The sequence below is a fragment of the Primulina huaijiensis genome, chromosome 6 (genome assembly GCF_012295235.1).
Source record: "Primulina huaijiensis isolate GDHJ02 chromosome 6, ASM1229523v2, whole genome shotgun sequence".
Lineage (NCBI taxonomy): Eukaryota > Viridiplantae > Streptophyta > Magnoliopsida > Lamiales > Gesneriaceae > Primulina > Primulina huaijiensis.
The window spans coordinates 19790607-19804627 of NC_133311.1; the positions used below are offsets into that span (position 1 = coordinate 19790607).

General features: G+C 34.8%; 4 protein-coding genes and 1 pseudogene across 6 annotated transcripts; 2 read left to right on the top strand and 3 right to left on the bottom strand.

The window, feature by feature from the left end:
- Positions 1-2: 2 nt before the first annotated feature.
- Positions 3-518, top strand: LOC140979170 (uncharacterized). The gene has a single exon (XM_073444506.1). It carries the CDS (start codon positions 3-5, stop codon positions 516-518), a length of 516 nt encoding a protein of 171 aa, XP_073300607.1.
- A 1042-nt stretch (positions 519-1560) lies between these two features.
- On the bottom strand, positions 1561-4760 carry LOC140978029 (WAT1-related protein At5g47470-like). Of its 2 annotated transcripts, none has more exons than XM_073442764.1 (7): positions 4522-4760; positions 4221-4286; positions 2971-3087; positions 2609-2852; positions 2374-2535; positions 2092-2243; positions 1561-2009 (listed from the first exon to the last, which is right to left on the bottom strand). In XM_073442764.1, the coding sequence occupies exons 1-7, from the start codon at positions 4758-4760 to the stop codon at positions 1874-1876; spliced, it is 1116 nt and encodes a 371-aa protein (XP_073298865.1). In that variant the 3' UTR covers positions 1561-1873. The 2 variants fall into 2 exon arrangements, with proteins under 2 accessions (XP_073298865.1, XP_073298864.1); XM_073442763.1 differs by having other exon boundaries at positions 4221-4282; positions 4518-4760.
- Positions 4761-5645: 885 nt separating this feature from the next.
- Positions 5646-6933, top strand: LOC140978032 (putative pentatricopeptide repeat-containing protein At5g47460; annotated as a pseudogene).
- Positions 6934-7591: 658 nt separating this feature from the next.
- On the bottom strand, positions 7592-10644 carry LOC140978033 (protein NONRESPONDING TO OXYLIPINS 2, mitochondrial). 2 transcript variants are annotated; one of them, XR_012175512.1, is made up of 4 exons: positions 10402-10644; positions 10089-10207; positions 7979-8154; positions 7592-7876 (listed from the first exon to the last, which is right to left on the bottom strand). XR_012175512.1 is itself a non-coding variant. In XM_073442766.1 (3 exons), the coding sequence occupies exons 1-3, from the start codon at positions 10548-10550 to the stop codon at positions 7851-7853; spliced, it is 294 nt and encodes a 97-aa protein (XP_073298867.1). In that variant the 5' UTR covers positions 10551-10644; the 3' UTR covers positions 7592-7850. The 2 variants fall into 2 exon arrangements, 1 of the variants encoding a protein (XP_073298867.1); XM_073442766.1 differs by lacking the exon at positions 7979-8154.
- A 1035-nt stretch (positions 10645-11679) lies between these two features.
- LOC140978031 (metalloendoproteinase 4-MMP-like) lies at positions 11680-13063 on the bottom strand. Its single transcript, XM_073442765.1, has one exon. The coding sequence runs from the start codon at positions 12932-12934 to the stop codon at positions 11828-11830; it is 1107 nt and encodes a 368-aa protein (XP_073298866.1). The 5' UTR covers positions 12935-13063; the 3' UTR covers positions 11680-11827.
- Positions 13064-14021: the final 958 nt, after the last annotated feature.

Here is a 14021-nt window from a genome sequence, read left to right on the forward strand (position 1 = left end):
GGATGAATTCTCGATTCCCTATTGGCTTACATGAAAGACCTCAGTTGTCCATCGGCTGCATCCTAAGTGCTACAGAAAAGCTTCTGGATGTTCACCCATTTGAAGAATCTAAAATTCTTCTTGTGAAAGCAGAACAAAGAACTGGATTTCAAGGCTTGATTTTTAACAAACGTATCAGTTGGGACTCCCTTGAAGAAGAAGGTTTTGACTTATTAAAGGAGGCACCTTTGTCCTTTGGTGGTCCTGTATTGAGAAGTGGATTGCCTCTTGTTGCTTTGACGCACAAATTTATTGAAAATCAATCTGTAGAAATCCTACAGGAAGTTTACTTTCTTGATCCATGGGCCACACAAAGCGTAATTGAAGAAATTAGAGTGGGTAACCAATCAGTTCATGACTACTGGTTTTTTTTCGGATATTCAAGTTGGGGTTGGGATCAATTATTCCATGAAATTGCTCAAGGAGCTTGGAATATAAAAAATGGCAGTTTGGAACAGTTGGAGTTGCCATGGACATGATGACTGGTTCTGAAAAACTAGCTCATAATCAATCTAGAGCTTAGAGTTCCTTGATCATATGTTTCTCTTTTTTGACAGAGTATTTAAAAAATACAAAAAAAAAGTGCTAGATGGACATGAACTTTGAAGGGGGCTATGTATATACGAAATGTTGAGTAAATTATCAGTGTCTCACAAGTCTTAGCTTTATGAACAATTTTATGCAGCATTTTGTATTTCAGCGCCGAAGGGGGCATGTTCATGAATTCTTGATTAAATATGTATTTTGAAAACTTTACAGCATCGATCATCTCATGCTTTCATGTATAAGAATATATATTGAATATTCACTTTGTATCAGGAATAGAAGTAGAAATGTTAAAATGGGTTGGGCTGGCCTACCCTGTCATATAAAATAGGTAAGTGATTATGTTTGGTAATTTTCCGACATGTCACAATGGCGGAGTAACAAATTATGCATAAAATTGGTTAGACATGTCAGGTCGAGTCATCTCGACACCTAAAATAGTGGACTATGTTGGTGATTTCCCAATAAAACAATAAGGTGGGTCGGCCTGTCCCGTTAAGACTAATGTCGGGTGGGTTGTGAGTCAACTCGTCTCACTATGTCATTGCAACATCTCTATATAATAGTTTCTGGTTTTTGCATACAATAGTTGAAATGCTCTAGCTAGCATTTATTTGGAAGGAGCCGGAGGTAAGGCAATCTTCTTTTTATGTTCTTCGCCTGGTTAGCAGTTTAAAATATTCATGTGCTGATCCGTACTATTTGCTATATATTTTTTTTATAATACTCTATTTATATATATTTAGAGTTCGATTTCTTAGCTTTTGTTGACCTGCAAAAACAGATTATGAGGACATGTGTACTATGATGAAGCTGAAAATATTTTCTCTAACTTAATTATTTTGGTTATTTTCACCAATGTTATACGAGAAAATTATAAGAGATTTAACTATTTTAGCAGCGTTTGGTTATGAATACAAGTATGATCAAAGCCATGCGGATGGAAAAAACATCATCTTAAAAACATGGTATCAGATACAAGTTTATCCCTATTTGTTTCGGTAAATTTCCAACATTTTCATATGCTTACAAAATGTTGTTTGTGAAACAAAAATACACATTGCAGCAATTTAAATCGATATGACATCCTGTTGTGTTTGTTTCTTTCATAAAGAACAATCACTAAGATACTGCTAGTTGATGAATACAATCGTCTGGTTCGAGTTCATGTTGTTGCCAACGCGAACTAGCACTTCTAAGCATGCGTGCAACACATCTCCACGACATTTTTTCCTCTCGGGATCCTACGTACCTAAATTAAATTTTCTCATCCTTAAAACTAGTCATATCAACATAATAGAGGCTTCTCCACATCGTGCTCACTTTCCACTGAGTTATTGTCATCATCGATGGAAAAACCTTCATTCCCTTTAGCCCAGAGCACGAAATAGAGACCGGTGAACATGAGGCACATACCTGCAAGGCTGGAATTCAAAAGGGTCTGACTCAATACTTTCCAGAATTTTCAATCATATTTTCTTGATTCGGAGTATTGATTGAATATACCTCCCTATGCTAATGGATTCTCCCAAAGTTATTACTGATAGTGCGACGGAAATGACCGTCGCAAGGGGGTTAAATATAGACACCATGACAGGACCTCTTTTCTTCATTGCCCATCCGTTGAAGCTTACACACATTCCACTCACACTGCCTGCCTGTTTTCATTCAATAGTTAACTGATTACTCAAGGAGCAAGGATTTTTATGTATCACGTCTCAATCATTGATGACGAATATGCAGAAAGGAAATGGTTGTGACAGTGAATGATAAGCAACATGGAATTACCAAAAGGGAGTAGCCAATGAGTTGTTGAATAGTTAGCAAAGGCCATCCAGTATCCCATCCATTATCTTCAATCATCTGAACCATGGCAGTAAGAACCACACCAATGAGTGATGTTATTGCACACAAGGATATAGGGGCCGGAAAATCGCGTAAAGTTGTAGCCTGAAACGTGCGGGACAAAAGTTACAATCTATCTTGCTCCTCCTGATATAATCATGTGTTTAGACGTTCGTACTTGTAAAACGATTTGACTTGACAACACAAAAATAGCTGCAATTAGATACATGCAACCGATCAAGGTTTGTTCGTCGTAAGTGTTATTAGGTGGTGAAGACGAATTCGAGACTTGAGCCTCCTTCGCCGATGGGTATTGCACCGTGCTTTGCATCAGACTCATTAAAAGTGCTCCAACAACACAGAGTAAAGTCCCTGCAATCTTGGCTCTGCTGTATATGCTTGCCAACTCTATTTTCTCTAATCTGCAATGGATTTTAACCTTTATTATAAAATGGAGCATTCAAATGTTTATCTTTTTCATGATTAATTAGGCTATTTTAGATTATAAGTATGATGATAATGGGGAGAAATGGGATTGACCTGAAAGCCCAGGCAATACAAAAGACAAGTCCTGGTGCAAGATTTGGCATTGCTGTGGCCATAGCTGGTGAAGTGAGACTGACACCTTTCATGAACAGAGACTGAAATACAGTCACACTGAAAACACGAACAAAAGATTGGCATTATACTGTATCTGTTAAAGCATAAAACTACATAATACTTCGCCAACTTTAGAGCTCTGCATTTTTTTTATTTTTGTCTGGTATATTCAACAATACATTTAGGGAAAATGACAATTTTAGTTATGTAATTTAGTTTGTTTTGATATTTAGTTTCATAACTTGTCAATGTTTAGCTTTAATTCAATAACTTGGAATTTTTTTTGTCTTTTATTTGTCATAAGTCACTAACTCATTCGAATATTGTTTATCTGACATCGATATTCTTCTGCGTAGCTCATATATCGAAAATAAACTCATATTACATATCAAAATAAATATAAACAAAAACAAAGGAGATAAATAAAAGCAAAACGACAATTAATATTTCAAAGTGTGAGGAAAAAAGCTTGTTGTTTCCATTTATTTTTGTTCAGATAGATTTTAATGTGTATAATACGTGTTTTATTCTAGCTATATGAGTTAGAGTGTTTGTTTCAAATAAGAACCAAGACAAAAAAAATTTAAATTAATGGATGAAAACCAAACATTGACGAGTTACTAAACTAAAACAAAAAACTGACTAACTTACATGACTGAAATTGCAATATTCCTGCACATTTATGTTTGAAGTACCCAAGAGAATGTGAAATTACAGCATATAATACCAAATAAAGTCATTGTTGAATAGAAGATAATACTAATAGCACATGCAGCAGCAGCATGGATTCAATCAAATAATTACTGCGACTTTTAGAGACCGAATGTCTAATGATGATGATATATATATATAGGAGACGTAAGATAACTAAATTTCCTATTTTGAAGTTAAGCGTTCTCCTCATACTATGATAGATAAAAATTTTAACAAATAATTAAAGCCTTCAGTAACAGTTGAGTTAATCGAAAAGTTCTTTTAGATTAGTTGTTCCAATTAATTAATTTATTTATTTATTCGTCTTCAACTTTCAACTATAGTAAACTCTTAGATTTTTATGCCGTCGTTTAAAATTCTGGATTTTTATTTTAAAAAAAATTCTGGAATCTACAACGACATGATGATAATGTTTAATATATATGTAAAAGGATGCAGTAAACAAGTGAAAAATAGAAGAAGAAACGTCAACCTACCCTCCAAAAGAAAGTAAAAGAAGTTGAATCCATAACTTGACACTGAATTTGGTAGGCCATTGCTTCCTGCAAACATCAACATAATCCAATATATATAATTATTTAAAGCATTTGATTTTTCTTTTCTTTCATGGTATAATTTCATCAAGTAAATCACATTTCTTAATATTAAAAACACGCATGCCATCAATGAAATTATTGTGTATCTCATACATCATTGGATACATGAAAACATATACAAATTTCACGCAAAATTCAGACAAAACAGACGAAGAAACAGCATAGAATAAAATGGACTTGCCTTTCAAAGAAGATGGCTAGAGGAGAGAGTAAAACAAATGTGGCAAATGTAGAAAAAATGACAAGAGAAGAAGGCTGAAACCCAAGTTTCAAGAGATAACTCAGCAAAATTGAGTTCCCCGCATACATGAACTGAACTATTATCAATCCCACAATTATACCAACATCTTCAATCCACTGCAGTTTCTTCCAGTTGCCCATCATTTTTAAGCAATCCCCCTTGATGAACCTTGCTTGCATGCCTTATAATTGAAAAATTCACTTTTTTTTTAAAAAAAAATCTTGTAATAATCAACCGACAAGTTTGGCAAAAATATAACTCCTGCAATGAACCAACTTTTTAACAATTCATTTCCTTTTTTGGATATCTCAGTCACTTTCTTGAGATATGGGAATGTCTGCAATTTTCTTGCAAAGCCATTCTCATAAATGTTTATTTTTTTATGATTAATTAAGAAACAAGCAAAGATTATCTCCAGAAAAGGAAGGTTTTCAATTATGGAAGCCTCGAAGTAGAACGATTAATGGAAGGTTTTTTTTATTTTTTATTTTTGAATGATTAATGGAAGGTTGAGGGTCTGAAGTTTTTGGACTATGAAAGCCAACAAATACAAATGGTTTAACTTTTAACCTCTCTTTATGGAGCAAAGCAAGGATTCCCTATAACGTTGGAGCAAATCTCTCCCTCCCCATGCTAAAAAAAATCTCTCCCTACCCTTCTCACTTATTTACACACAATAATGACCATTTATAATGGTAAAACTTGTGTAAATATTAAAATTTCATGCATTATACCCCAAAAAACTAAAAATAATACCAAGATATAAGAGTGAACATCTTAGAAATTTAAAAACACCCACTTTTTTGCTTGTATTGGATTCCTTTACTACCTATGTTTTAAAAAATAATAATTTTTCTTAAAAAAATAGCTATCATAGCTTTTTTTTTAATTTCCAGCGATAGAGATCGCAATCATTATCATTTGATTTAAAATGAGTAAATTATTGAACTCATGCCATAATTTTTTAAAATTTATGATGATACAACTCATAATCATTGTCATTTTGATTCACACCAACTACTCATGCAATAACGTACAAATCATGCATGATAGATCAACCACGACAATGAAACCAGTTTATTTAACTAAATAATTCTTGAGCCGACTGTAACTAATCTTGAATTGTAAAACTGGGAAATAAAGCCATCACAAATTCAAAATTGTGATGCTAGAAATTTTGTTCTCAAATTATCCATCATTTATCCGTGGAATCAAAGCACATTCATTCATCAGCAGAACTTTTCCTGCAGTTCTTGAAAGACAATCCACCACATGGATCAATCCCATGTCGTACATGGATTCTTCGGGCGCCTTGATTTCAGATATGGCCGTAACAAATACTTTCAAGCCAAATGTCTCTAGCATAATCTATTCGATCCGTGCATGTACTAATACTGGTCTGTTTTTTCATGGCCAACAGCTTCATTGCCACGTTCTGAAATCTGGGTTCGATTCCGATGTATTTGTCTCCACGGATTTGATTAATTTTTATGTCAAGTTTAACAATTTGTTTGTTGAAATTTCTGATCCAACTGTGGCTTCTTGGAATTCATTAATTTCCGGGTATGTCAATCATGGGCAGTTTCGTTTACTGCTGCTTTATCCGCTTGTGGACAACTGAGTAGAGTTCAGCTGGGAAGATCGGTGCAGTCTAAGATTGTGAAATACGGTGTGTGGTGCAGTGTTTTTGTTGCTAATTGCTTGATTAACATGTATGGAAACTGCGGTTTCACCATGGAGGCAACGGCGGTTTTCCAAGAAATGGTTGAGAAGGATAATATCTCGTGGAATTCAATTATTGCAGCAAATGCTAGAAATGGGAAACTTAAACAGGCATACACTTTTACGCTTCAGATGCCACAACCTGATACAATCTCGTACAATGAACTGATTGATGGCATTGCTCGGTATGGAGTTATAGACGATGCTATTACTGTGTTATAAAAAATTAAGTGTGGGCAGATAGAGGAAACTGGAAAATCATGGGGTGTTGAAACATGGTTTAGATGAATATATTGTTGTTGGTAGTGCTCTGATTGACATGTATTTTAAGTGTGGGCAGATAGAGGAAACTGGAAAATCATTTGACTCACTTCCGGAAAAGAATTTGGTTACATGGAAAGCAATGATATCGAGATATGCTCAAAATGGTAACTTCAGAATGGTGATTCATCTCTTCGAGAAGTTGAAAACAATGAGAAATTTACAGCCTGATGAAATTACTTTTCTCAATGTATTTTCAGCGTGTCTGGCATGTTAGGATCCCTCTGAAGGTAGCAAACCAGTTCTTTGAATCGATGGTTAATGAATATATGATTGTGCATACGCCAGAGCAATGTTCTTTAATGATAAGGCTCCAGATGCGTAATTTTTTTATTTCGTTAATTATTTATTTAATTTTCTTATTAATCGCAATTAAAATAAACTTACAAAAAAAAAACTGTAACCATATTTTCACAGTTTCAAAAATTTAGATATTTAGAGAAATATTATGTAAGACTTGAGAATTTTGGAAAATGAGATATCGTAGGTATAGGTGGATTACAAATTCACATTATACCATATATAATATAGATACCATACAAGATAATAGTGCGATTCAACTCGAATAAAATTTTGTTAAAATTATAATTTTTCAGATGATGGATGTATATGCATGAGAAAAATTAATATATGCATTGAATGAATAAGAATAGTGAGTAAAAATTCAAATAACAACCCTATGACGACATTTTAAAAGTTATTTGAAGGGTATATATTTTGTTAATTTACCATAAAATATATTTTTTTTAATAAATAAGCAGGCGATGAAAGGAAGATATTACAAACACCAAATATCCCTTAACCAGCCAGCACCCCAACTTGGAATATGAGTATGAGTTAATAAGATTCATGTGGCTATCAGTTTCTCGGTAGTTTTCTTGGTTTGATAATGCCTCCAGGCTCCAATCATATTTATGAAGCAATTTTTAGATCCAAAATTTTTCCAGAAATGCCCAATAAGACGTGGTAAACACATTCAAAATTTGCCAGAATGCTATAAAAACTTTTAAATGCACGAACAAATAGAAAGTGCCTATAGTATAAAACGAATGTGGATGGATGAAGGAAAATTGAAATTGCTAGGAAAATTATTGATAGCAAATATCCTCCAGCAGCTTGAAGTAGTTTTTCGAATATATTGATACCGCGTGCCGAGATGTACTTATGACAAAATGTAGTTTACCCATTCAAATGAAGATACCCTCTGTTGCAATCTGCAAGCAAAGTCACCTTGGAACCGATAGACCCAGCTCTGATACGACGAAAAACAAAGAGCTCTATGTCAGAAAAACGGACGTGCAAAGGGCCAACCATCTCCAGAAACTTAAATAAGCACCGATGTTTAAACACAAACCCCAATTGGTATACATGCGATTGCACAAAAGCTAAATCAGTAGACATCTTGGTAAGTATTTTGACGATAGTTAATTCTAAACATCCTTAAAAGGTCATGGAAATATCTTCAGGATCAACTTTACAGCAATTGACTCGGCCATACGCCTTGTATTTCTTACGTTCCATCAGTTTCATCTGGAGAAAGGAGAACTATCATCACTATTTTTACCAAACCCATAAATAACACTGAAATAGAACTTGATACAATTATATTCACAAGCCGGAATCTGGTGAACTTCTCTTCCTAGTCATCTCTAGATATGAATAAAACCATATTGATCATTGATGCTAGCCAGAAATAATCAGGGGCTTGGTGGTCTAGTAAGTTAGCTTAAAATAGATCAATACATTTTAGGTTGATAGCACATGTTCAACAATTAGCAGTACTTGCATTTATATTCATTACTCCAGTTATCTTATCTAATTTCAATATTTTAATTATTAATGACCCCAAAAGAAACTATAGATTCGGTATAGAGCCTAAAAACACCACACATATGGAACACTTTAAAAACAAATTCTAATTTATAATTTCCAACTGTGTTTACCAGGCCAGTAGATGTTTGAATACCTGCTGCTAGAAAATTAACAAGATATGATTGTTGAGATTCAAGTTTGCACAAAGCCACCAGTAAAATTTCAACAGCGACAAAATCATGAAGCCATGTGCATTTGACAAAAGAAACATGCCAAGAAACTTTTGGCATGTAATACACTAAAAGAAAGGAAGGCGATATATTGAAATCTTTGTGTCTATGAGTCTATCAAACTGATATATTTCCTCGAGGCTGCTAGTCAACTGTCAAAAAGGCAATGCAACAAATGATAACGGAAGACCTCACAAAAGTCTGGGATTCATATAACCATGTGGAAACTCATGTGATTGCAGATCCAAATATTCCAGTTAGATAGCTGATAAATGTGTTTCACCCTAAAAGATATGCCCACGTAATTCTCCAGGGAGGCAGTGCCCTATAACCATACCTAAGAATAGACCGAATAAACGAAAAACGACAATGCATTCGTATTTCAGGAATTTTTTAATCATTTAAGTCATTACAAGGTCTAGAAATTCTTAAATCATATGAACTTGACTCTCCCTGTACAATGTGCCAAACTTCTATCAACATTGACAAACTCTCGAGAGTAATGTAATAGTAATGAAAACTTTTGACTGCATCAAGTCATGCCCTGCTAAGCAAACTAGGGCCACTGAAATTGGATGGTTCACAAATTATGGGTAGGACCGCTGGGAATTATTGAAACGACGTCTGTGAATCAACTAACGAACTATAAATTTATTTGGGATTATTGTAAAGGCACCCTTTAAATGTTAATTCAATTGTCACATGTAATTAAGCGCTTAAGAAAGTGAATGTGTGCTAAAGCTTTCATAATCACACACAGAAGCTACAGATATTGGTCAAAAAGGCTATCTACGGGAATGGGAAGATATAACACATGAAATGGGTTCACTGTCATTGTTGGCAGTGTTAAGAATTAACTAGATACAGAATTTTATGCACCGATCAGTAACTGGGGCTACTAAAACTTGATGGGGGCAAAATCGCAATTTTAATCTACATCTATAGGTGGTGTAAATTTATATCCTGCACCCATTTTAGTTTCAATCAGATAACAATCAACTAACCTTTTTAAAATGACTATTCAGACAGATACAACCTATTTCCTATTCCTTCCCACAAATGATTCTCCAAATTAATGTACTTTTCTCATTAAATCATTCAAATTCCAAACAAGAATAGGGGCAGATTTAATGATTTGAGTCTATAAAGTTGATGACTTTTTTATTTATTGTGATATTCCATCTACCTCCCACGGTCAGAATTTCAAATTCATCGCTAAGATTTCTTTAACTTTTTGCAAATTGACATTCTATAACATCTGTCATATATAACAGGGAGTGTTAATAACCCTTTTTTAGGTGCAAACATACACTCCATAAATCAACCAATAGAGCATAAATTTCGGTAGCTGACAATTTTCATTATTTACAATAAACAGGACAAAGAGACTCTAGGGATTTTGAGAAATGCAGCAAAGTGTACCCTGGGAAAGAGCCCTACAACTCCGAGAAGATGGGCTCAGGCATGACGTCATCCTTGCCACTGCCACTGCGCTATGCAGAGGAAGCATGGATGCCACGCTACCCAACTCCCCCGGCGTCCTAATCCGCAATTTTCATCAATTAATAACAGATTCAGTGATAGCAATTAGTTTGATACAATCGAAATCGATGAAAACCAATTCAAATTTTGACAGCAGCACTGCTTGAATCTTGATAAAAACACAATACGCCAATGATCGACAAATATTATACGATAAAAATCGAAGAAGGGAAGGACAAAAAAAAGAACAAACCTGGAAACAAAGAAAGGGCGAAGGGGTGAGGATACAGAGGGTGTTCTTGAAAACGACGTCGTGCTTGCTTTTAGATTTGGCTTCAAAATGGCGGATTTCAGGTTGGAAATGGAAGCTCTGTTGAAAATACGGCAGCATTTTGAAGCCATCTTCGCCGAAAGACAAGCGTACGGTACAGTACACAACTGAATAATTCCGGCGACACTTCCGATTTTTGTGATGGATAAGCCTGAAATTTAGAGGGTTTTTACAAATAAAAAATGAAATCATATCTATATTTTTACTTTTTATTGACATTGCCTAAAAATGATTTTGTTTTTTAGGAGATCTAAACAATTTCGTTAAATATGTGATACGGGTCAACCCTATCGACATTCAGAATAAAAAGTAATACTCTTAGCATAAAAAATAATAATTTTTCATGGATGACCCAAATAAGAGATCCGTCTCGCAAAATACGACCCGTGAAACCGTTTCATCCAACTTTTTGTCTTTTACAAAACAAGGAATGGCATCCGCTCCTAGCAAATCACATTTATGTTGTTAAAAAAAAAAGGTGATAATGAAAAAGAGCTTACAAGTTTCAATAATTTCATCCATCTGTTATCGCGTCCAATAAATATTATATAATAAAAATTTAAAAAACTTTAATTAAAAAATTTTTGAAAAGCCAAAAAGTTATTATTGAAGGTTTGCTTAAAATTTTTTTTAAGGTTTGCTTAAAAAAAAATCTTCCCTCTCAACGAAATCGATGTATATTTAATTTCAATTTCATTTAAATTTTTCATCACATGTCATGTTATGTAACCGGGTACACATTTTTTAGCAAACCTTTAAATTTATAATACTAATTAAATGAATTTAAGAATATCTCTCTTGTGAGATGATTTCAAGGAGTTATATATGTGAACGAGTAACATAGTTCATACCTAGAATAAAAATAATATTTTGACAAAAAATTAATATTTTTTCATAAATCGAATAATAGATTCGTCTAACAAATTTGATCTATAAGCTGCTTTAATTTTTTTTTTTAAAAAATGTAATCGTTAGGATCTTAAATTGTTTGGTTTGATTAGCATATATAGTATTTGACAAATAACCATAGGGTTGAAGAGTCAATCTTCAAATGTTTGCTGTTGAGGTCAATAATTTTGACCTGAAAAGTTTGACAACCAAACCTTACCTCAAGAATCCCAAGTCCACTTCCGTCCCCTACCGTAACAACCCCTCCCAGGGTTCCAAGTCCAATCTAGAACTCAACCTTCAAACGATACATATATATGTATGTATTTACAATTCTTTGAAAATAAAAAGAACATATAAATCATTTTTTTTAAAAAAAAACAAGGGATAAATTATGTGTATAACTATCACTCTCAAAATCTTTTTAAAAAAAGTTTTTTTTTAAAAAAAAAATGAAAAATCACGATCCCAAAGAAAGTAAACTTGCAATCCCAACAAGAATACCACTTATCTTTAACATTCTTGTTCTAATATCCGAACCACCCATTCCCCAACTTGAGGAAATATCAGATTCCAACCTCGAATCATACCTATAATTCGGGTTTGACCCGTATAGGGCCTGTATACCCTCCACGTCATCCTCTCGGAGCTCCACTTTCTTTTTTCTCGGACTCAAACTCGGGTACATAATCGCTTCCTTCACGGAGGAGTGACCCAACCCCAGCAGATGTCCGATCTCATGCGTCGCCACCGATTCCAAGTCCACCGCCACCTTCGATTTCTCGGCCGAGAAGTCCACCGCCCACCTCTCCGCGGAGTCGAGGTGGAACCGGCCGTTCTCCGGAGAGAAAGCATGCGCCAAAACCCCCAAGACGCCATCAAACTCCTCCCCGTCGCCGTGATCACCGCTGTACCACCCGATCTTTATGTTAGCCGACGGGTAGCTCCTCGCCTCTGTAAAATTCACCGGAATCACCGCGGACCACCTCGAAAAAGCGCTCCTGAAAGCCAACTTCACGTCCGTCGAATTCACATAGTCGATCATATGCGCAGGAGAGAAAGCGTAAGTTAACGTCATCGGAGTTGGTCGAGCCCACCTTGGCTCGCCTTCAAAGTAAGCAAAGTGCCTCGTAGTTCTGAACCTTCCACCGGCGGCGGGAACAACATCGCTGACGCCACACCTCGGCGAGACAATCACTCTCATCGTATCATAATCCAACTTCCCCGTCTCCGACAAACCCAGATTTTTCTGATACGAAACCAAAGCCGATTCAAATTCCTCATCGAAAAAATCAGTAAAATTATGATCTCGGGACGAAAAGGGCATGTACCCAAAGCGGCCAAAGTAACGCTTAAGCTCCGCCATGCCGTCGATGCAGCCACCCTTTCCGGCGTCAAGGAACCGCATGAAACCATGCCACGAGCTGTTTGACAACCCCTCGGCTTTCAGTTCGGGCATAGAATCGGGCAAAAACATGGCGGGAAAAAGCGGGAGACAGAAAAGGAACAAGAAGACAAAGCAGGGCCAGGTACGATGATTATTGTAATAACTGGAAACCGGAAACATGGTTGGGATGGGTTGGGTCGTTATTTCATAAAATCTAGCTTCTTCGCGTTGGATTCTGTCATTCTGAGCTTTTGGGATTCTGTGCCTAAATATTTATGGGAAGTTTAAAGGGATTAGCTTTCATCGAATTGATCACCTATTTTTCTTTGTTGTATTGTAATTATAGGTAAGATCGATGAACAAGAAACTGTGACGGATGTTTCCAGCATTCTCTTTTTGTTGGAGTTTCCCAGGTTGTTTTGGTGGATTAACAACTTATATTTGCAAATTTTGACCAATATTAAAACAAAACACAGAGTAATTGGTGTTGCGGAAACGATATTTCAAACGAAATAATAAAACTCAATTCAATCGAGAGAACTAAATATGAAACTGAAACATTATTAATACTAATTCTCTGTTTGAATGCAAGTTACATACTTACACAGAGTATTAATTATATTCTTAATATAATATTCTTAATATAATACTATTATAATAAGAACCCTAATACAATTTAATTAAAAAATAATAAGAGTGCTGATAAAAAATATAATCTTATTAAATTAATTGATCTTGACATGCATCATAAATTAAACTAGCTAGAGATAAGATTTTTTATCCGATTAGAAACATTATAAGATTAGTTATTAAAGAATAAGAGATTTGAAGCATCTAATTATTTAGGAAAAAACTTGTGTGAGACGGTCTCACATATCGTATTTTGTGAGACGGATCTCTTATTCGGGTCATCTATGAAAAATATTACTTTTTATGCTAAGAGTATTACTTTTTATTGTGAATATCGATAGTGTTGACCTGTCTCACAGATAAAAATTCGTGAGCCCGTCTCACAAGAGACCTGCTCAATTATTAATCGCTCAAAAAATATAAATATATTGTTAATAGGAGAAGGGGTCAACTACTTAGATGAATCTAGCAGGTATTTTCTGGAGGACTCTTTAATTCAAAATTCCTTCAAATAAAGATCATCCAATCCAACCACAACATAAATTTCCTAATTATATTGTTACTTTGGAGATTTATTGTTTTACATGCATTAAAACTGAAAGATTTTGATAGATTTGATTTTAAATCTACATTTCAA